The 24,376-nt window shown below is 43.2% G+C and overlaps 2 protein-coding genes across 2 annotated transcripts; both read left to right on the top strand.

Moving 5' to 3' along the window:
• Window positions 1–2,770: 2,770 nt before the first annotated feature.
• On the top strand, window positions 2,771–9,571 carry pyroxd2 (pyridine nucleotide-disulphide oxidoreductase domain 2). The gene is made up of 16 exons (XM_030379559.1): window positions 2,771–3,017; window positions 3,484–3,503; window positions 3,586–3,679; window positions 3,912–3,985; window positions 4,362–4,517; window positions 5,133–5,286; window positions 5,431–5,492; window positions 5,579–5,676; window positions 5,891–6,032; window positions 6,627–6,761; window positions 6,852–6,924; window positions 7,128–7,281; window positions 7,404–7,555; window positions 7,701–7,807; window positions 8,483–8,603; window positions 9,047–9,571. Exons 1-16 carry the CDS (start codon window positions 2,897–2,899, stop codon window positions 9,115–9,117), a joined length of 1,734 nt encoding a protein of 577 aa, XP_030235419.1. The 5' UTR covers window positions 2,771–2,896; the 3' UTR covers window positions 9,118–9,571.
• Window positions 9,572–9,722: 151 nt separating this feature from the next.
• On the top strand, window positions 9,723–21,250 carry zgc:123010 (RRM_SF domain-containing protein). Its single transcript, XM_030379056.1, has 16 exons — window positions 9,723–9,928; window positions 12,667–12,746; window positions 13,052–13,132; window positions 13,289–13,345; window positions 13,432–13,650; window positions 14,519–14,632; window positions 15,062–15,110; window positions 15,253–15,343; window positions 15,536–15,677; window positions 16,658–16,762; window positions 17,153–17,246; window positions 17,487–17,520; window positions 17,650–17,727; window positions 17,888–17,990; window positions 18,309–18,436; window positions 18,816–21,250. Exons 1-16 carry the CDS (start codon window positions 9,871–9,873, stop codon window positions 18,949–18,951), a joined length of 1,569 nt encoding a protein of 522 aa, XP_030234916.1. The 5' UTR covers window positions 9,723–9,870; the 3' UTR covers window positions 18,952–21,250.
• The last annotated feature ends 3,126 nt before the right edge of the window (window positions 21,251–24,376 follow it).

The following is a 24,376-nucleotide window of genomic DNA, read 5'->3' as shown; positions in this document are numbered from 1 at the left end:
TAGTATCCTTAGAAAAGTGTCAAGCCGTCCAGTTCTGCCACCTAGCGGACACCCACACCCTACGTCATCCATTCACTCGTGTTCAGATGTAAGTTATAGTGTTATGACGCTTTATTTTAAAATGAATGTGGGTAATGTAGCCTATATTCAAACTCGGACCTCAATAAGCAAAGTGTTTTTTAAGGGGTTCAAATAACCTCATAACGCAAACAAACAGCCAAGATGACAGGAGTCGGTAGTTGAATTTCAGATAGGCCCTAACGTTGTTTTCAAATGACCCAATTTCAATGTTATAAATTCAAACTAATTTCCATATACTAAATGCAATAGCTTTGAAATTCAAAAACTTTTTAACAGTGTGGCTGCATCCATATATTTTCATTTTGATATTTGAAGGCTGCACAGCGGCTCAACGTGTGACTGCATGTGCATAGACATGGTGCCCTCAAAACTAATATTCAGAACCAACACTGCCTCAAATGGCTATTGGCTTAAGCAACACCAGTAGAGGCATATACTTTTTTTTAAATATATATCTATGTGGCATTCAGTCCAATGCTGAAAATATATCTGGCATTCAGTAGGCCAATGCTGTGGTAGGGTGTGCAAAGTATGACCAAGTGTTTCTTTCTGTTCAATAGATAGAACTTTATCAATCCCCTGTAGGAGAAATTTGTTAATGTTTGTCCCTATAAAACAATAATGGTAAAAAAATAAATACAAATCATGATGGTAACTAAGTCAAACCGTCCAATCTGAAGGCTCTACCTAACCACTCCCCAATGCTCACTTCCACCAATGCAAAGCGAACATAAAGGGGAGGGCGTATGGTACGGAGGTAGATTTGTGTCTTTATTATGCAATCAAACAGAATAGGTTTGAGAGCAAAACTTTCCACACTGCAATCAAAAAATAGATTTGAGAGGAAAACTATCGACACTGCAATCAAAAAATGCAAATCCAAAAGTTTTGTTTGCAAATCCAAAAGTTTTGCTTGCGAATCCAAAAGCTTTGCTTTTGGATAGCATCATCATCCATAGCATCATCATCAACGGGGCTGGCTCCCATTCAGTATTATCCAGCACACCTAGGCTCCTGTGCATGCTTAGGGGGAACACCACGTTATATTATCAAATCAAAAATCCACCCCAAACCCTAATTCAATTTCAACTATCAATATTACCATTCCTCTTCTTGTAGTTATAATAAGACGCACACAAATAGGTTCTCCATTGTATTTTTTATCCACAACGGAATCCAAAGTGGACGGAAAAGTGATGGTGCTCCCCCCTACAAATGGCCTGGGCCGCGTGGAGGGGTCAGGTCAACAATAGGGTAGGGCGGCCTGCTCGGTGGCCAGGACTACAAACTACCAGAGAAACCTTTTGAAGAAAGGGCTGGAACCAATGCACCCACAGGGGCCTGCCCTGTCAGTTTACATTCGTCCTCTGATCATTCCAGACGTCCTCATTGGTCAGGCTCCTTTTGGAACAACATCCACAAACTACCTCAACCCTCATGCACACATCACACTCATGATTCCACTGGCGTCCACCCTAATCTTGTTCATGCAAAGTAAATACATTACTTTACTTAGACCGTTCATACAGTGTGTCTCCTACGTTTGTTATAACCCAAGAGCAAGGCATTGACTGCAGCTGCAGAGTTTTGTATCTTACCCCAGGTTTTTTCCGGGGCCACATATATCTGCTTAACAATAGTTTCCCTCTGGTGTGTTTGTGGAGGATGGCTGGTTCAGCAGCCTCACCCAACCCCAGGGTCAAATCCTTCTGAGTCGGTCCAGGTGAGGTTGCTTGAACCATCCATCATCCACACACACATGCACAACTGTTGCCCATTGAGCAATGAACGTGCATAGGGTGCCCATGTAAAGCAGCCGTCACCACACTCAGGGAGAGACCTCCTGCACGGCGACATGGAGCACGAGGTCCTGCAGCATGTCAACAATCCTTTACAATAATCCGGTTTCAAACACCACGTGTCCCTGTCTGGAGGAGCCCAGCGTGTAGCATCGCACCTTGTTACAGCTTGGCTCTTCAGACTAGAAAGGACAGAGAAGGGCTGCCTGAGAGGGCACTGGCCACCAGCCCAGTGGAGGAGGGGGGGGCAGTGCACCGACCGCCAAAGGCCACCGTCTCAAACTCCAGACCATAAAGACTTAAACATTGACGAGCAGCGTCAGAGTCCATGATAGCATACAGGTCCATTTCATACAGTCCATGACTCCAACCAGTACATTCCAGTCTGGCGCCCAATGGCTGAGCTATTGAAGGACGAACTCCTCCACAATCCCCTTCCTTAGGGATTAATAAAAGGCACCTTATCTGTAAGCATATTGTCATGCCACATGTTAACATTAAACAAACATCAGCCACAAAAGAGAGTTTCAGACAGAAGCTGGACTAATTTTATTTACAGAAGTGCATTGATTCATAAGTAACAGAAGCCGGATTACTTTATAGAGCAAAATACAACACACACTCACGCAAGCGTGCGTACAGGCAAATAAAGACTGGGCAAACACATAACAAATGTATGTGTCTCCATTTACAAATGTGTGTGTGTGCGTGTGTGTGTGTGTGTGTGTGTGTGTGTGTGTGTGTGTGTGTGTGTGTGTGTGTGTGTGTGTGTGTGTGTGTGTGTGTGTGTGTGTGTGTGTGTGTGTGTGTGTGGATTTCCTTTTTTTATGGCTGATTATTGCCAACTAAAAGCTGAAGACTAGTGGATATCGGAGGAAGTACAAATATCGAAGTTCTATGACCCAGGCACCATATAACGTGTTGGATTTCCCCCCTCCCATAAGCTCATTCGGAAACATAAAATAGCACACTCGTTCTTTTTACGGCCAGAAACGTTTGCATGCCCAATATTTAGCATGACAGGAGCAGTGTGGACGAGGCAAGGCAGTCGGGTTATCCAAAGCATACAGAACGCGTCCAGCAGAAGAAGCCACACTGCGCTCAAATCCGAGTATGACGTGCTGGTAATCGGAGGAGGTAGGAATGCAAGATCCAGTGCAAATGTTCCGGCAGACAGGACTAGGGATATTGCGACAGCAGCACTTTAATAGGCCTATTCGTTTCTAAACTAAAGGGTTCATAGTAAAGTCCGAAATACATTTCCTCCAACGGTATTCACAACGTTTGTGGCTCCATGGATCAACTTTGGACGATGTTACGTGCCAGCAATATAGTCGCCACTTTGCTTGTAGGCTGTAAAACTTGCAGACATTTCGTAAACAAATTGCAATCTGCTGGACACATTATTTGTGTGAACCATTGGCATTATAATGCTATCGATATTTGTTAAATTTGATTTGGTGTCACAATTGCATTGCTCAATTCTACCGAGTTGGTTTCTGTTTTAGTCGTTTAAGTTTGTATTAACAACCTGTCCACCCCCAACCATGTCCACTTGCCAATGTCTTTCTTATCTTTCTATCGGACCAATATTTGCATCCAGGACACAATGGATTGGTGGCGGTAAGTAAAATGAACAGCAACTAGCAGCCCACTCATATTTCTCATACATATCTGCATACATTAATTCGCTTGTCCCATGCAGGCTGCATATCTCCAGAAAGGAGGGCTGCAGACAGCGGTGCTCGAACGTCGCCACGTCTTGGGGGGAGCCGCCGTTACAGAAGAACTGTTCCCCGGTAAGGTGGAGGCTCGAGTTAATGTGGCAGAACACTAAAAACTATATGCAGCCTTAGAGCGAGGAATGGATTTAGTATAAATGCTTCGTAGGTTAAACTTTTCATGTAGGTTAAGAAACTGCCTCTAATGGAACAAGTTCGAGTTTAAGATATAACAAGAATTGATGAAAATTTTCTAATACGGGTGTTGATAATGTTCTAATTTTATATAAATTTGTCCTCCCTGCAACAGGGTTTCACTTTTCCAGGTGTTCATATTTGCTTAGTTTGTTCAGACCCCACATCTATGAAGACCTGGAACTCAAGGTAGCAAGTTCATCCAGAATATCCTGAACACTGCAGTATTTGCAACACAATCAGCACATTCTTATCTATTTTACTGTCTTCTCTTAAGTGATTCTCAACTGATGGGTTAACCCACAGCCCTTTGACTGAGCATATTCCAAACCTTAATCTTCATGTCAATTCTGGTTGTGACTGAATCACTACCGACACATGTTGGTCCACCAGATGAGAGCCTCTAGTTGAGCTCAAAAGGCATTTTTAATGATGTATGTAATGTCAAATACTTGCTCTTCTCCTTCTTCTCACCGCAAAAGATGAAGGGTATTGTTTGCAGATGGAACAACGTGCGAGGCCCTGACTGAGTTCTCGTTGTGTGTGTGTTCACGCGTGTCTTTAGAAACACGGGCTGAAGATCTACAGGAGGAACCCCCATGCATTCAGCCCTATGCTGGAGGACGGGGTGGGGGGAGCGCCCCCCCGATCCCTCACGCTCGGCTCAGACATGGTCCTGAACCGGAAGGAGATTGGAAAGTTTTCCCAGAAGGATGCCATGGTAGGTCATTTCAGGGGTCCACTGTTGTAAACCCATAATATATTTATGATAAAGTTATGGTAACAACACATATTTTTAAGACAATTATAGTCTATAGACCAGTACAGGGTGAAATTACGCTATTATGCTCCTAGTGTGTTTTCCCATGATCAAGCTCCATCAAAGGTGCAATTTGTGGGATTTAGTGGCATCTAGCGGTGAGGTTTAAAAGTGCAACCTACTGACCAACCACCCTCCACCGCTCCCTTTTTTAAGATAGCTGGCCTGGAAGGGGGCAGTTGGTACTTCTTAAATGATGTCATCGTCTGCGACAGCATCAAGTAGTCATGTGTCAAGTGATGGGGTTCCCTGATAGATTTATAATTTAATCTTTAAATTGAGTCCCTTAGTCTGAAACACTAGTAGTTTGGGAAGAAGGAGGAGGAAACTCTGCATTCATGTCACTGAGATTAAGTTACACTCTGTTAAGCCAATGTACTATCTGGCAACTGTGCTTTTAGTTGTCATTCATGCATCTAGATACATTTGGCCAATCAAAAAATCCTTCATGCATTATTATTATTTGCATTTATGGATGTTATCGTTCGTTTGACTCGCTCTTTTCCAAACACGCAGGCCTATGGAGAGTTTAATGCTTATTTGGATAAGCTTGCCTCAGCGGCTCAACCTCTCCTAGACGCCCCCCCAGTGGACATCATAGGTCTGACCTCAGGTTCCCTGAGAACCAGAATCACAGCGGCCAAGACTTTGATGCCACTGGTCAAATGTGGTACGCTTCCATCTGATGCCTTATCAACGGCAACTATAATCTATTGTCCTAACTAGTCATAATATACACATCCATTATTGACTACTTACGGATGACTTATTGGATCCTTCTGTCATCATGTATGTGGACTGTATGTGTTGAAAGGCCTGAAACTTGGAAAGAACATCCCAGACTTCTATGAGATCGTCACAGCGCCGATAATGAAGGTGATTCAACAGCCACAACACTGTGTTAGTGTTGTCTATACCTTACGAGGATCTTCCTAGAGGCTAAAATACTTTTGGGTTGTCAGATCCTTAACCAGTGGTTTGAGTCTGAGCCACTGAAGGCAACGCTGGCTACCGATGCTGTCATCGGAGCCATGACCAGTCCATACAACCCGGGTAGTGGGTGAGCTATGCTGAACAACACACTCTCCCCTTGATAGCCATGGTAGACACATATTTAGTAGGTAATGTGATTAGAATGTTTTGGGACAGATCCACACTCAAGCACATAAGGTGCAACCTTCATAATGAAATGTGAACAGAAATAAAACATTTGGATAAAAAAATGGACATTTTCAAGGGTCTCTTTACCAATCCTCATGGTGGCTGTGTTGAAGGTATGTGCTCCTGCATCACGTGATGGGGGAGTTGGAGAAGGAGAAGGGCTCATGGGGTTATGTGGAAGGAGGCATGGGAGGCGTGTCCAATGCCATCGCCAGCTCCGCCCGCTCCCATGGGGCTTCAATCTTCACTGAAAAGGCAAGGCTGTCTGACCCGGGTCTGATCCAAGGGTCTCTGACCTGACTCTAACCCAAGGCTGTCTGACCCGACTCTGATCCAAGGGTCTCTGACCTGTCTCTAACCCAAGGCTGTCTGACCCGACTCTGATCCAAGGGTCTCTGACCTGACTCTAACCCAAGGCTGTCTGACCCGACTCTGATCCAAGGGTCTCTGACCTGACTCCAACCCAAGGCTGTCTGACCCGACTCTGATCCAAGGGTCTCTGACCTGACTCTAACCCAAGGCTGTCTGACCCGACTCTGATCCAAGGGTCTCTGACTCTAGTCCAAGGTTGTCTGACCTGGCTCTAACCCAAGGCTGTCTTGCTCTAACCCAAGGCTGTCTTGGTCTAACCCAAGGCAGTCTGACCTGACTCTATTCCAAGCCTGAGTGCACACATTACAGTGTCTGTCCCTTGACATGGCTCAGGAGTTGGCTCAGTTTTCCCCAGCCTTGGGGTCGGGACCCCACTTAAGATTACCTGCTATGAATTAGTTTTTTGCAATAATTTTTTGACCTATTAATGGTTTAACAGTCTTTTATCAGAGTTCTAAAGTTCTATTGGCTTGGCAGGATGTACAGGAGATTCTGGTTGGTCCAGATGGGGTGGCAAAGGGCGTGGTTCTGAAGGACGGCTCAGAGATCCACAGTAAACTGGTTCTGTCCAATGCTACGCCCTACGTCACCTTCAAGAAGCTCACGCCACAGGTGATGAAGGAAGGCCCTGCTTGATGATGATATTTTTAACATGTAAGCGATATCTATATTCTCTATAATCACATGTCCTCTTTATAACAGGCTTCCCTATCTCCAGAGTTCATCAAAGCCATTGATCAATTTGATTACACCTCCCCTGTCACCAAGATCAACGGTACGATATATTAAGTTTTTCATTGATTATAGTCATATTAAGGTTTCCTTTGACTGGTAAAGTGTTGAAGATGCAGCTCCTTTTGGCACCAGACCATCACCCCTGTGAAAAGGTTCCATTACATTTCTGTAAATACAAAAATGAATAACAAATTCACACCTTAGCACAAACAGGAAATCATGTCCTTCTTTTCTGTTTTACAGTTGCTGTAGACAAACTGCCCAACTTCCTGGCGGCGCCCAGCCCAGATGGGAAGCCGGGCCCACACCATCAGTGCTCCATCCACCTCAACTGTGAAAGTGTGGAAGTACTGGAGACTGCTTACAAAGAGTCCATCAACGGAAAGTATTCAACAAGGTCTGCAACTAGTCTATGGTCTTATGGATGTACAAACGCACAAGCACGCACAAACACAAAAACACAAACAAACACACACACAGCCTGTCCCTCATCCATTATGGGGGTTTCTCTTTTGACAGGCCAATGTTGGAGATGACCATCCCCTCTGTGCTGGATCCCACTCTAGCACCCCCTGGTGCCCATGTTGTGTCATTCTTCACCCAGTTCACCCCCTACTATTTAGAAGGCAAGGAATGGACCGATCAGGACAAGGAAGCATATGCCGATCTCGGTAAGAACTTCTTGAAGCCATCAAAAACTGCTTGGGTGACATTCAGTCAAACAGTGTTCAGTTGTTCATGATGTGTTGACGGTTCTAACTGTTGATTGACCCAAACACGAGACTCAAGCCTGTATTTGTATCTCCCACTCCTCAGTGTTTGACTGGGTGGAGCAATACGCCCCAGGGTTCAAGAGCTCGGTGGTGGGCCGGGATATCCTCACTCCCCCTGATCTGGAGAGGATCTTCGGGCTAACCGGAGGGGTTCGTTGTGATCTTGTTCTCTGTGGAGGGAGGGATTTCAATGGGTGACGTGGTGGAGCTCCTTTGCCTATCCACACAGGCTCAAGTACGCTGGGAGGAAGAGCGATTTGCATCCCAGACTTTCTTCCAGGTGCTGCCACAGGTGTGGTCTTAGGAACTACATTTTGAAAAGAGACCCTTACACTTTGAACTATAAAGTCAATATATCAAAATTCATTATTTTACAAAAAACCTCCAAACAAAAATGTTTCTGAGGAAATTAGTCTTGGAACCTGAAGGGTTGAAAAGGGTTTAATCTATTCTACTGAAGTGCATACAGCCTGTGTGATGATGGGATTATTTGTCAGGAGGATTTGCATTTTGCTTAAGAGATAGCTGTTTTTAGTTGTATATTGTGCTCCATGCAATTTCTAGTGCATAATATACTCCATACAATGGTATCATCCCTCCGAAGATTAAAAAAAATAAAATAGTTAGGATGGAGAATTGACCTGGTTTGGATAAGAACGGAAGGACTTATTTATTTTTTACCACATCCTCTTTTTCTTTGTACTCTTTCCACCCACCGAATCCCCACCATTCTATCACTATTACAAAGGTCATGGTATTTATTATGGATTGTGGGCCTTTTAAGAGAATGTATTGAAGAGATCTATTTGCCCCCACTCTCCGCAGAATATCTTCCATGGATCGATGTCATTGGACCAGCTCTACCTGGCACGACCTTTGCCCTGCCTGTCCAACTACCGCACACCTATCAAAGGGCTGTACTTGTGTGGCAGTGGCTGTCATCCAGGTTTGCTTCGTTTTACCGCTGGGGAATATATCTCCCATCAATAGTGGCTTTGAGGATTGTCGCCTGTAATTTATATAAGAGCTTCAAAGGATTATGAACGCCACCAGTCACATGCAGAGCCAGTTTGACCTTGCACCACTGATAGTATAGCAGGCCACCTGAAGTCCCTGAGGTATTGCAACTGGTTCTTAAGTCCCTGTCAGTTGGTCACTTTTAGAATAGAGCAAATAGATTTATTTCGATTTTTTGGTTTTGTAACTTTGACCTTTTAAATGTACCACCTAACCTTCTGATGATTGTGTAGGCCTATTGTGTTTTTAAGACTAACTTCATGCCTTGTAATGTTGTTCCCTTTGCTCATTGTGTTGTTTTGCAGTTTTGCAGAAAAGGTGCTGTATTGATGAAGTTGTAATGAATGATTAGATTATGTGTTTATCTCCCAGGTGGGGGGGTGATGGGGTCCCCCGGCTGGAATGCTGCTCTGGCCGTCATGGCCGACATGAAACGTAGCTAGATGGCATTACCAGAGAGACGGCAACAACGTTTGGATCTTGTACCAATGATTTGACCGTCAAACATCTTGGGGGTTGATGGAGACCCGTGGAAGACCACATGCTGGTGTTAACACTGAGATCGACACATCCCCTCCCTCAAAATAGAGTGTGTAAAGTGCCCGATACCATAAACTGTGCTAATGTGAGGGTTTGGAGACATAACAATGGGTCAAATTACAAGTAAAATCTTGTTAAATTAATACAAGAGCATTAAACTTAAATAAATAAGTCCTGGTCAGACATTAACTGATGAATATAGCCAATCAGTGACACAAGATATGCTAATTGAATTAACTAACTGAAAGTCAAATGTGTATAACTATTATAGCTTCCCAGTTGCCTCCTGACTCCTACTAATTACTGGGAATTATTATTGTTTACATTTGTATCAATAAATTCAGGTTGAAAATGAAACCAGGAAAGTGCGTCCTTTATTTTGAACATGGCTTGCAAAAGTGAAACCTTCTACACTAGCCTTTATTTTTTACATTATGTCCTGGCAATTAATTTACATTAATGGGGGCATAATAAGTCGGGACTGTCCCTTTAAGGCGCATATTAGGGTGGTTCCAACTACGTTACTGGGTCAGGAAGCGGACTGAACCGACGCGATTACGGCAAAATTCGATACCCGTTGACCAAATGTAGCCAAACAATGTGTTAACTGCAGTCGTGCACATTGTAATGAAATATATTTGAATTAATAATGCTGGATGGTTGTGCTCATGAAGTTCACAAGGGATTTATGCAGGCTCTTGGGACTCGGGAGCGGTGAGAACCCCCTACTTCTCCAAACTTTCAAAAACTTTTATCCTGGTAGAAAATGAGCGATATAATGGTCTGACCGAAAATGTTTCGCTAAATTTATGATTTTTACGATAAGTGTTCAATCTACAGGGTCTCGTCGGATAAGTAAACAGTATACTGCTAGTGAAACTGGGAAAGTGCCCAAATGTTGCCAGCTACACCCTGCTTGCTGTGCCTCGATGTTCGTCGAGAGAACTGATCAAGTTAAACATTGTTTGGTAAACACTTAAAGGCTATATTTGTCCTGTTTATCACATTCCATCGTGATAAATTAAGCGTTTATCATCTTGTATGGGAATCAGGGTTTTTGTTTATGTGGCTGCTCGTTGCCTAAACCAATACAACATAGCTGTAGACAACCGAAATTCGTTTTGCCATGATAAAGACAAACTAAAGTGATGTTTTTTTTCCTTACTTCCATTCCAGTTTCATTTAGTATGGTGATCAATATGACTAGTGATGACTATATTTTTGGGAACTAAAGGCTTGCCGTCTCGTTCCGTAAGCAGTTTGAAGGCTACATTAACATTCGTGTCTATTAAGGGCATCTGGAATGCCATCTAAGGTAAACCGCTCATATTTTAAGTAGCCTACTCAGAAAGAAATGGAAATTTAAATCATATTCCCACGTGGATAATTCACTTTACACGTTAGGCAGCGGTATAAGTACTAACTGTTTTGGGAAAAAATAACTTGAGACTCCTTTTGCAAAGATAATTCCCTTAGATCTTTTGCTAAAACAGGAGTAGATATACTACTGAAACATTCCTCTGACTGTATTGTTGTAAAGGGAGATTTTGGTTGGTTGTCGATGCACGGGGCCTCCTGTTTCTATGCAGGTGGAACCGTCAATCGGACAGCTTTTGCAAAAATAGAAACCTCTCAAACCCACCTATATAACGATAACATATTCGCTGATGACTGCAGGCTATAAGTTTTCGGATGAGATGCCAGCAATAGTCAATCTGAAGCTCTCACGCGTCGTGGTGCTGCAGAACTGTTATGGCATTGCAAAACACTGAAGTGATGCTTGACACAATTTGCAGAACAAAGATGTGGGGCAGTGTCTGAGACTCTTAGTTATTAAATATTAATTGTTGGTTATTCCACAGAGGAAAGAAAATAGGTAATCACTTCATGTCTACAGCCAAATAATGTCACGTTTGCTTTAGTGTGTGTGTGTGTGTGTGTGTGTGTGTGTGTGTGTGTGTGTGTGTGTGTGTGTGTGTGTGTGTGTGTGTGTGTGTGTGTGTGTGTGTGTGTGTGTGTCAGGGAATTTGACTAAGACCCAGAATTTGTAAATTTCCTATACCATTATAGGAATAGTTCATACGATTAAATTATCTGCACCTTTTTTCTCTTATCAGCTGGTGTTTTTCGTGCGAACAAAACTTCCAACATGTTTAAGAGCAAAACAGTCACATAATAGTCTAATTGTGTTACTTTTAGAACTGCAACTAACGATTATTTCCATAGAGGATGAGGGAAGAAGCGTGGGAATAAGACGGGCATGAAACTGGAGTGAGAGTTGGATCTAAAAATTAAGATTAACAATTAAGTCTGTTAAATGTTATAAACGATAGCAAATGCCATCCCAAGTTCCCAGAGTAGAGTCTAAGGGGATGTAGTTAGTGGGCTTTGTTTTATCTGATAAGCAGCAGAGAAAAAAGATTAGAATGATCCATGAACCAAATATATGAATTAAATTACAACAATAAGCATCAGATGTTTATTCGTACTTGCTAAATTACTTGACAACTATTTTATTATCGATCATTATCTTTTGCTATAGAGCTGTTCAAGGTACCAGAAGTGCTCTGCATACTGAGCAGTCTTTATGGTGGGGTTATGAAACCTCATACGGGTTCTGCACAGCGTTTATCGTTGCAGCCCTAGCTACATCAGCTATATGCTCTGGGAGACTGCAGGGATTCGAGTGCTTTTCTGTCTCACTGCAAGAAAAGGGCACGGAAATGATCTTGTGCTAAACTGCATTTATTCGTTTTGGTAACCACACGTGCCAGCTTCCTACTATGGTCTATACTATTCATTGTTTTCCATCAACTATCCATTATGCTTGCAAGTAACTGAATAGAAATGCTGCAATGTTTGAACTCCTTGCAAGTTCCATACTGACAATAAAACAACGGAGAACCTGATAGAGTTCTGTTCCTCTCAAGGGGCCGAGACACAGTATGGTTCCTAACAATACTCCTAAATGCAATATAGGTTTCTGATCTTTTTAAGCTATTTTGTACCACACAGCTTAACGTGACACGTTGAAAGAAATGTGTTGCTGATTTGTGCGCACTCACAGAGAAACACACAGGACACACAATACTATTAAGCAGAAGGCTACAGTAGTGTAACACACACCCGAGGACTGGGTACTGGTTTATACTTGGGAAAACAAACTGGAATGTTCCTAGATATCTTTTAAGCACATCTATTATCGTTTCTCTGAGAGTTACAGATGCTAACCCCTATAACTGTGGGGGCAGGATAGTGTGGTGGATGAACTCCTTGTCAAAAGGTCCTTGGTTCGATCCCCAATATCCCCAACCTACCTGTGGGCACGATGCCATCCTCTACTGTCTCCTGTTATTCATTCTTCTGCCCATAATGCCCCCCACCCTGCTGCTCGTGTTGACTCTAGAACAATGTGTTTGGGTGGAATGCCCTGACGGAGTGTCCTCTCCCAGGTCCTAATGTCCAGCCCGTGGAGGAGCTGCTGGACTGTGGTCATGCCCCCTCTGATCCTCATGTGGGCTCCCTGTCACAGGTGAACAAGCTTTTCTTTCTTATCTTAGGAATGTTCCTCTGTGAATCTCTCCTCATACTGTTTCCCACTAGATCGCGTGGGAGCTTATGCTGCCGACTCATTCTGTGAACCACTTCAAGGCTACGTCCCTCATTCATTGTCTATAAGAGATCGCTCTTCTGGCCTAGGGCAGCAAGTCTATAAGAGCAATTGTTGGTGATTATGAAGTCGTATTGTAACATATCCTTAAGTGTGTGTGTGTGTGTGTGTGCGTGTGTGTGTGTGTGTGTGTGTGTGTGTGTGTGTGTGTGTGTGTGTGTGTGTAGGACATTCTCAATGGAGAGGACGGTCTGAGCGAGGAGGAGAAGGCAAAGAAGCGAGCGGAGCGACGCAGAGCTAAGAGGAAGGTATGGCCGCTCGCTCACTCCTGTGTGAGTGTCCAGTCAGGTGGTTCACTGAGCAGGCGTTAGTGCAATGACCAGTGCCGCCTCTGGGCGCTGTACTGATCCTTGCTTCATAATATTATTATTCATATTTAAATGCATCCCCCTCTTTATTTCCAGCGTCAGAGGGAACGTAAGAAGCAGGAACTGGTTAAACAGAGTGAGAACGCTGAGCAGGTATGGGTCATTTTAAACTGCGTGTGTTGTGCTTTTTTCCAGTGACTTCCAAAATGTTCAAAAACGTCTACGTTTCTGTACTTTAGGACGAAGACGAGGATGGCAGCGCAGACTCTGAGTGCGACGAGAGTGAGTCAGACGCAGAGGTGGTTGCCGTGGACGACGATGAGGAGGAGGTTTTCGAAGTTGAAGCGGAGGATTGGGCAGAACACACGTCGGTTCCTCAAAGTGAGGAAATGTCCCCAGCCGTGGCGCCCTTAGGGATAAAGGGTCATCAGAAGAGCCAAGCCAGGCCCAGTGAGGAGGTAGGAGGGAGCAGAGAGGGCTCAGGGTCACAGTAGTGGTTGACGTGTAAGGGAATGCCCTGTTTCAGCTCGGATTGGGATGACAGTTCTATGAAGGTGGGATATGATGTTACGTATGAAATCCAATACGAATCACGGCGTTATACTATTAAGTTCCTGAAAAGTTTAACACTCTCGGACGTGGCCATCAACATCTACTGCTGCACAGACGAAGCTTCACACCGACGCACGCATCGCTCACGACGAAGGCATCCCTTCATCATGAAACGGATGTGCCTCTGAATAGGCACTTTCACTTCACAAAAACAACGCGTCTGCAATTCAGAGAAAAAGGAAAGTTCCAAAACTGGTCGGCGGAGACATGCAAATACAGGAATTAAACTGTTTCCGTGTCGTTATCATTAAACGAATCACGTCTAAAATGAAAGAAAATGGATTCACTGTCCTTTGAGTCATTGTTTGGCTGCAGCTTACAATAAGTGTAACTTTTGATTACCTTTTAGACGTAATTATTTACTCTTAAAGATGGCTAATGTACATCACATGTTACAAACACCCAAAGTGATGTCTGGCGATTGCTGGCTTGGTTGCTGGCAAGAAATAAGTGTTCATTTCAAGATTTGTAATAGAAAAGCACCTTAGTATTTCCATCTCTGAAATGCAACATAGAAATGTCGTATTGTGAAGTATTTCTACTTGATAAAGTCCAAAATAAGTATTCATTTAGCTTTTTGAATGTCTGCTAACGTAACGTCAGCCCGGGATTATCTGCTCTGAACGTAACGTCAGCCCGGGGTTATCTGCTCTAACGTCAGCCCGGGGTTATCTGCTCTAACGTCAGCCCGGGGTTGTCTGCTCCCCACCCCAGGAACCTGAGTGGGACGTCAGCAGTGCTTTCTTCGCCAACGCTGCGAGCCACATCAAACCCAAGGGCTCGGCTCGCAGGTCTAAGGAGAACAAGGAGAACGAGACCAGGAGGGAGGTGAAGAGAAGCTCCTGGATTAGAGTCACTAGGAGCTGAAGGAACTATTTGTACCAGCATGCATGCATGCATGCACTTTGAAGCTGAAGCCGTTAACGTGCATGCATGCATGCATGCATGCATGCTTTCATTCAGTGGCAGAGTGGCAGTATACTGCAGCCATCACTACCTACTACTACGTTAACGGCTTCAGCTTCAAAGTCTGATAAAGGAACATGTGAACATTGAACCAAGAATGTAAACAAAACGATTACAATCTATAGATATAGGCTCCGGCCATAGCCCCGCTACAGTATTTCACTCATTGACAGGATAATTAATTAATTGTTTGAAGCAAAGTTAAAAGGAATCAAAGAATTTTAAGAAAAGACTTAAAAAATAAATGAAGCAGAATCAAAACAATTGAACAATAACTTACCTTCCTTTCAGATAAATGGTGGTCCAGATAATTCAACTAAGAGAAGTGCTTCGTTGACAGGTAAAGTGTGTGTGTGTGTGTGTGTGTGTCACAATGACGATTTAATGGGATTCAGTTCTCACTAAATTCCGCTCTCTGGTTGTTGGGCGCTGATCTGCCACATGGCTCTCGGGTGTCGCTGTGAACTGTTTCTGTTGTGCAGAGAAGGGGATCAAGCTGGTGCAGGAGGGCCAGTACTCTCAGGCAGTCAGCATGTTTACAGAAGCTATCCGCTGTGACCCCAACGACTACAGGTACGCCACGCGTGTGCTGTTGGAACATGCTACAAGGTCATCAGAAGAATCACAAACGCATTCCATTTAGCACGATTTCATCTTCTAGCAGGGCATTCATTCATGAAGAGATATACAAATAAAGAAAAAGAAAAGCTGAAAGGTTAGGTTGACATAGGTTTCTGCTGTTTTGGGGTTTGCTTCCACGTCCAGGTTCTTTGGGAATCGCTCGTACTGCTACAGCTGTCTGGACCAGTACCCCCTGGCCCTGGCTGACGCGGAGCGCTCCATCTACCTGGCCCCCGACTGGCCCAAAGGATACTTCCGCAAAGGCACTGCTCTCATCGGCATGAAGGTGGGCCCGGTGTGATGGCATGAGGTCAAGACTTCAATGTAATACTGTAATAGACTGTTGTACCACTGCTGCTGGAGCCAATGGTTAACATGTTAACCCTTGAAGACTTCAATGTAATACTGTAATAGACTGATGTACCACTACTGCTAGAGCCAATGGTTAACGTGTTAACCCTTGAAGACTTCAATGTAATACTGCAATAGACTGATGTATCACTACTGCTAGAGCCAATGGTTAACGTGTTAACCCTTGAAGACTTCAATGTAATACTGTAATAGACTGTTGTACCACTACTGCTGGAGCCAATGGTTAACGTGTTAACCCTTGAAGACTTCAATGTAATACTGCAATAGACTGATGTACCACTACTGCTAGAGCCAATGGTTAACGTGTTAACCCTTGAAGACTTCAATGTAATACTGCAATAGACTGATGTACCACTACTGCTAGAGCCAATGGTTAACGTGTTAACCCTTGAAGACTTCAATGTAATACTGTAATAGACTGTTGTACCACTACTGCTGGAGCCAATGGTTAACGTGTTAACCCTTGAAGACTTCAACGTAATACTGTAATAGACTGATGTATCCACTACTGCTGGAGCCAATGGTTAACATGTTAACCCTTGAAGACTTCAATGTAATACTGTAATAGACTGATGTACCACTACTGCTAGAGCCAATGGTTAACGTGTTAACCCTTGAAGACTTCAATGTAATACTGTAATAGACTGTTGTACCACTACTGCTGGAGCCAATGGTTAACGTGTTAACCCTTGAAGACTTCAACGTAATACTGTAATAGACTGTTGTACCACTACTGCTAGAGCCAATGGTTAACGTGTTAACCCTTGAGGACTTCAATGTAATACTGTAATAGACTGTTGTACCACTACTGCTGGAGCCAATGGTTAACATGTTCGGTCAAAGTTATGGTCGTGGTTATTCCTTTACGTCTTGTTTTTCTGTGTTTATTTGCAGAGGTACAGCGAAGCAGAGAAAGCGATGGCGCAGGTTTTAAATCTAGACAAGGACTGCGAAGAGGCAGTCAACGACCTCTTTCACTGCAAAGTGCTGCAGTTGATGGTAAATACTGTCAACTGTAATGTAATTAAGTCATTGCATCACTTTTTAAGGGAGGTTCTAAAATGTACCTTACAGCTAAAATTGTTCTGTGCTTTAGCACATTGGTAGTATCCATGGTTTACCTCATTTGTGCAAAAATAAATCATTAAGGATTTATTTATTGAAGCATTTTGGAACCTCTCCCTCATTTAATACAGTGTTCAGCCTTTGGTATCTGCTTCTGAGGCCAAAGGCTTTTGGTTGGATCCCGGGGTCTTAACTCGACCTAGGCATCCTTGTGGAAGAAGTTGCCTTTTACTTTATCTGTATTCACTCTGGCTCTCTTGGGTTTAACGTGTCGGTTAATGATCACCGTACCTTCCTCACCCTCCTGGACCCCTCGCTCTCCAGGCGTACGGTGTTGGGGAGACTCAAAGCGTCCTGCTGCTGGAGCAGCAGTCCTCGGTGCAGGCCGTTCTGTCCTCGTTCCCGGACGCTAACAGAGGTAGGTGCTCTGGGTTAGCTCCGTCACACACACACCGATACACACACACTTCTTCAGTCAGATAATTCCCTTTTTCCCACACTTTGATCCCCAAGCACATAACATGTTCATCCATGAGACCAACCTGCTGTTGGCTCAGTTGGTTCTCTCTCTCACTCAGAAGCTAGCTTACCGATACGTCGTTGTCGTTTTATTAACAAATCTTTGGGATAATGTTACATTTTCCTCTTCTCGTTGCAGTTGGGAGCCAGGATTCATCCTTGATGCAGCCAGAGTAACTATTTGCTCTTGGGGAAATAATATTAAATTTTTCCTATTGAGTGTGAAACCACTTGGATTTAAAATGAATATCTCAATTGGAGAGTTGTTGTTGTTTGCTGAAATGTGTTTTTCTGATGATCAGAAGCCCGTGTCTCTCGCTGTGGGTGGGCAACGTGACGACCGAGTTGACAGAGAAACACTTACGGGACCTTTTTAAAACGTATGACCTACTTCCACTGGCTTGCTGTGCATTTACCACCCTTACTGAAATAAGGAAGACATTCTTTGTCTTTTGAATCCCAAATATTTTTAACCACAATATTATATGGTCGAAGGGATGATTTTGAGTGTTCATAAATTCTACACTTTCTTTTCCGAAGGTATGGTGAAATAGACAGTATCCGTGTGCTGCATGAGAAGTTTTGTGCCTTTGTCAACTTCAAGAACGCCACCATGGCGGCACGCGCTCTGGAGAAGCTGAACGTATGAGCCTGCCCGCCACCACTACAACACACAACCCACAGCCCACACTCTGACCTCTTTAGTTCACATTGAGCAACGTTGTAGTCTGAGAAATGTTGAGTACAGTAACCCCATTAGCCGAGAACACAGTCAGCTAGTCTTCCTAGGGCGCACAGAACACACAGACAAAATATAACTCGCAATACAAAAACATGCTATGTGCATATGTGCATGGTTAATGAGCATGACGTGACCTAAAACAGGCAGTGATGGATGCCGGAGGATACTGCCTCCACAGTGGAATCCAGATGTTCACGTCGACTCGCTGTCGGTTCACAGGGTTGTAGCATCGAGAACACGCGCCTGGTGGTGCGGTACCCCGACCGCCGCACCCAGAAGGCCCTCTCCATCCCCCTGAGAGCCAGCCTGCCGGCCGTGCAGCAGGCAGCCGTGCAGCAGGCAGCAGGGTGAGTGGCTCTACAGCAGCCGAGCTGGGGGACGTTGTACACTCGCATGTAGGCCCTTGGCGTACGTTATGGAAAGAAGCAAAGTTCTTGAATAGCTGCAATTAAGGTTTTAAGGAGTTTTGAATATCTTGATACATTTTAGCAGATTAACCATATTAATGGTTAAATAAATAAGAAAACGGGTTTGGGATATTATATAAATGTTTTATTTATAAAACAGTATACAGCTAGATATCCAAATCCAAAGTGCTAATCATATTCGACAACACGATTGTAAAATGTCTGGAGGAACCTCCCAGAATGCTCGTCTACCGTCGTGCAACACTTCGACCTGCTGCGTTGAGTCCTTCAGTTCACTGATCAGCTTCTCCTCCTCCAGGCCGAGGCGACGAGGCCCGGTCAACGAAGAGGAGTGTTACTTCTGGAGGACGACCGGCTGCCATTTTGGAGACAAGTGTCGCTACAAGCACTTTCCTGATCAGAAGGGCCAGGACAGGAAGCCCTGGCAGCCTTGACCACCGTTTCCTTTTTTGATAAGGGAGCCGGAGCCGGGATTCCCAAGCCTGATTCAAGGGAGAACTTTCCGAAGGTGGTATCCAAAACAACGTTCTGCTCGCCATTTGTTAGACGACCAGACCTGGACTTTGAAAATGAGGACCACAGACAGTATGGTAAACGGATGGAAGCTCACGAACGAGGCCTTCGAGCCGTGACACCTCACTATTCCAGCCCCTGTCCATGTAGTCAAGTTATTATCTCATATCCAGAGTTACCGTGCTAACTATGACTCAATTTAATGGACACTTCTATTTAGTTTATTTTAATACTTTTAGTGTCGTTTTATCAAACTTTTTAATTTCAGGTAAGCACGACGTGGTTTCAGTTAACTCTAATACTTTAATTTTTATGCATTGTTCTAATAGTAATTCTGTGTTTAATTGTCAGATAAGAACTTTGACTAAGTTCCTCCGGTTTACCATTGCATATTTAGAGTTTGCTGAGGAGGCATTATCTTTTACTTTCTCGCGTTAACACTCCAGAGCTGGGGTCATTTCCCCGCTGGGTCGACCGGGTGAGACATGCAAAGCTCTCTGTCCGGCCAGACAGCGGCCGGCTGGTGGCGGGCTCTGATTTGTGGCAGACACCCGCCCTCTCATCTCAGCCTATGTAGCGCCTCTCTCTTCCTGTGCCAGTAGCGGCAGACCAAAGACCAACACACGTTTGATATTTTAAGTTTCCCCAGACGCTGCCCACACTGTTAACTTAGAAGGCGCCTATAACTTTCTTTGCTGCAAAAAATGTTTAGTCCAAACTCGCAAAGAGTCATCAGTAATTCGAGAGCTGAATCACATGACGTAGAACCGTGCGTTTATGAAGTAATGTGTCGATTCGGTCGTAGGTTTTATCACCCCTTTGGCAGGCCTTTCTAAAATACTAATAATTATATAATTGGGAGGCCAAAACACTAGTGTGTTAAGCAGTTATACAACCATTGATTATCAATGAATGAATATCTACATTTGATCCCCTTATACAGTTCTACAAATGCTGTTAAATAACTAATTAAAACTGGGGTTAGAGTTGAGGTATTTTCTGGCTCTAGCTACTTCATGATGCAATTAAGTGTGGTGTGCTCTTCTGTATCCTGTGGCTTAGAGGAAGTGACAGTTGGATCATTTTGCGCAGCGCATGACAAACTATCCATATCCGCTTCTTTTTTTACCCTTTCTCAGTTTTGTTTCTCTCTCGGCCTCCGTATGGTTTGAGGACCTTCCACCCAATGTAAATGCTACCACATTACACCATATCCGTGTGATGGCTGGTCAATCTGGCAAAATAGACCTTGATTAAAAGGTATACCATATTCAGGACAATGCATGTACTTAAAGTCAGTGTTTTGTTTTTGTTTGCTTCGATTTTTTATTTTTCATTATATTGAGAGGCCTGCAATTCAGTATTTCACTAAACAATAGCAAAATGCTTCTTCTTGTCTCTGACGAACATAAAAACACTAGATTAAGGGAGCACTAGCCTATTGGCTTTACTGTAACTTTGACTAGAATTGAAACTTGCCACACTACGTTGTATCTCAAACTATGCACAATATAGCGTACATATTTATTTTTATATTTATACCTAAGCGTAACCAAACTTCATATATTTAGCTTTGAAATTTCCTTTCTTGTGTAGTGGTCGAAATAAGAGGGGCTTTCACAACATTTCCCAACTAGACACGATTTAATTTTTCCTGTACAAGTACCTCTGTGAACAGTTTTAGGGAAAAGGCTCCTATTGCTGTCCGTCTTAAGAGTTGGGTAAAACAATCTGTCACAATGTTTAGTTCTGCTTCCCTGTGGTTCTTAAGTTGCCCCTTTTTTATTTTTCTTGTAGTATGGGCAAGAGTTTCAAGGCCAAGCCGTGGGGATAGCCGACAGATAGAACTCGTACTCCTAATGGTTATACAAGACTGATACTAATGCCTTTTGTATCACTGTGCTTTACAATTTATGCACAGCACACACAAGACTCAAGTTGTTGTGCGTTATGTGGTATTTTATTTTATTCTTCTAATCTGATGCCTGTTTTCAAAAAGTTGGCATTTCGATGGGTTGATGTTATATATTTAGCACAGAATTGTATGTTTATTCCATCTAGGCAAACTCGAATATAAAAAAAAGAAAGCTTTTAATTGATTTAACTTCAGCATTGCACTCCCCTCCCTCTTTTTAGTTACCAAATATTTTGTGCTCAGTTATGTACTGAACTGCAAGAGCCTTTTTTTGTATTTAATAAATTTATTTGAATTATTTATTATTTGTGTCTCTAATTACAATCAACAAATGTGTTTGTGGCAAGATTTTAATAGTATGAGTTCATTCACTCCACTGGGGCTATTGACGTTATTCATGCTCACCACCACTAGGTGGCAGTGGTGTACCTCCTTTATATTTTTGTCTGAACTGGCATACCGACAGTCACAGTAGACCCATATACATCCTTCTCTCGCCATCGCTAGTACTGAAAATGAGCTTCAAATCATTCCTGATGCCCTAACTCTTTCCCCCCCCCCATTGAAGAGGTTAATCAAAGCATGCAGGGCCCATGTGGGGTATAAGCCAGGCCTGTCATCACTGCTGGGAGACAGTGGTGGGGCCAGACCTAAGGATGGGAGTGGGGAAACTAACCACTCAAACCAAAGGGAGAGGTAGACTCTAGGAATGTATGGGAAAAGCGTCCACCCGGTATCTCCACCAGGCTGAACCCATGCCAGGATGCAAGTACAGGCCAACTCAACGTCTATTTAAATAAAGTGCAGGGAGTGTGCAAAGAGGGAACTAATATTGAAGCTTGGAATATCCATCTTGTGATGCGTTATAGCTCCCGTTAATTCACTGGAATTCGACAACAAATTCAAAATCTAAATTTATCTTGTTTAACTAGAGTACTGAATTCCTTCCCCGCCAAGGCAGGCAACGACAATCAACACTCAGTTATGTACAGTTGTGCAACCAATTCGGTATGACATTTTTTTCATTCAATGAAAAGATGCAGGGTGTTTTGAAAGGCCTACGTTCAAAGACTGTTGAACCACAGAAATGACGAATATCTTTAACTCTGTTTACTGTGAAGTCATTTTACTTATCTAATTTGGTGTCTGAGTAACTGTTGGCAATGTTGAAACCTAGCTGTTTGAGATGAACATTATGCTAGGCTTACTCCCTAACAATTGGACATAGCGACTGCAATGGGTTTTGACTACTGATGACTCAAGCTCAATGGATGAAAGCATGTTGTAAACATTGTAACGTCACCTACATCTAACGCCCCTTTGTGCTATGTGCAAGCACCTAAAGGTTCCCTTTTTCAAGCATGAACATTATTGAAAAGGAGTGTCACAAAGAAAAGGAGATTGTTGATTATATGGATTATAAAACAATATGTATCACAGTAAAATACATTACAATTTTTAAATGGCTGAGACATAATCACATTAAATATGGTAATTTCAGGTTCCTTTCTTCTGTCCCTGACATTCAGACCTCTGATTTTAACCATATAGTCATAACTTCTCACTTACTTTGTTTTGATGTACTCTAAGGATTGGCCTCTTATGCAATTTACTTCCACAAAAAAAGAAAATCCTTAACCTGTCCTCTCTGAATCCTACGTCTGTCTCGTGGCTCTTTAGAAACTTGCTTGTGCAGCACATTTTTTCTAAATTTTGAGTGACTCTGTTCGCAGCCTCACTTGAAGGTACTTTGGATAAACGGATCGGCTACATGCCCAAATGTACAGTAAATGCACTTCACAGAGAAACATAACGTAGCCCAACCCCGAGGAAGGCTGCACCTGCGAGACATCTCGACAGTGTTGCGACTTCACAGTGAGGGCTGATGTTTCATGTCCAGGAATAGACCCTGTTGGCCTAAAACGGAGGCGCTGAGGTTTGCTTTAAATCTGAAATACCCTCTAAACAAACTATCAACACAACACAACCAAATGGGAGACCGAAAGACCAGCCCGGCGGCTAAATTAGTCATAAACCTTCCCAAAATGACTGTTAAATAAACAAACAGCTTCCAAACAAGTGGAAAGACGCTAGCTGCACCTGGAGAAAACCCAAATCTAAACACGTTGGAAATGCAAGGTAACGGGACCAAGAAAAAAACACGCCATCTCCATCTATCTTGAACACACCAGAAACAATCTAGTCATACACTGTATTCCCACTGGGTCGGAGGATGAAAAGCCATAGCAAGGACCAAAGGTTTTGGTGGGGCAATCATGAACACATTTGTTGTGGTACCATGACAACCACCCGGATGAAGGGATGAGATATGATATTCTCACCAGGTCTTCCCCATCTCACTGTGGCTAACGTCCCTACACCCAGGGCTATAAGGGGGGCAGGCCTATTTTAAAGTGGTGGTTTGCGGCCTACAACTCAACAAGGAAATATCTACCCTGTCCCTGTGGTTCTGCCCTGCTTCTTTTGGATACTGAAGAACCAACTCTTTTTTTACTTCCACATCCGTCCCAAGTATTGATAGATCGTTTGATACAAAGCCTTAAAGGAGCTATATATAGCATATGTACTGTACTTAATCATATAATGAACATGATTTCTCAGAGATTAAGGAAACAGGCTCGAAACAATGCTACAGTATGGTCGTTTTTATTGGACTTCAATATTTTATACCCACAGAAGATGACTCACAATGTGTGTCCCCAATCCACTTATGTTCGGTGCTTCGTAAAATGAAATACACACGGAAAATTGACGATCCTCAAACAAAAAAAATTAAGTTGTGTAAGATGTGGATGCATACATAGCATACACCTGTAGAGGGCGATATACATATCAAAAGCAGTGAGTTGTAACCCACAGAAGGCTATTCAGATTGCGTGTATAACAATCCACAAATATCAGTAACTTGTGCTCTGTAAAGTGACAGCTACACAAATATTTCACGATGTGGGAACCTATTGCCCTCCTAATAACTATTATGAGATATATATATATATATATATATTATGGTCAATAATAATAATTATTATTTTTTATTTATATATTATACTGGCCCATGATAGGCCCCCAGATCGGCGAAGGCCCAAGAGAATGTGATTTTTTGTTTGGGGCTTACAAAGATCACCCCCCCCCCCCCCGTCAACAACGGCAAAATGTCGGAAATAAGTTACACATCTTCATTGTAAGATCCCCTCTCAGGGGGCCTAGGAAACCTCAGCCGCAGGGCCCAATGGCAGGTTAAGGCAGGCCTGATTATGGTTATCAATGAGGTGAACGCCATCGATAAGTGTATCCACACATGTGTATTGACTTGTTTGTGTGTCTAATTCTGTCCTGAAAGTGAGATTTTGTTTTGCATTTCTTGATCATGAAATATTTTTGTGGATATCATTTTCCAAGTGCATTATATT

Source organism: Gadus morhua, chromosome 15 (genome assembly GCF_902167405.1).
Source record: "Gadus morhua chromosome 15, gadMor3.0, whole genome shotgun sequence".
Classification (NCBI taxonomy): domain Eukaryota; kingdom Metazoa; phylum Chordata; class Actinopteri; order Gadiformes; family Gadidae; genus Gadus; species Gadus morhua.
The sequence above is the reverse complement of the archived record's forward strand: the minus strand, read 5'-3'. Positions and strand labels throughout refer to the sequence as shown.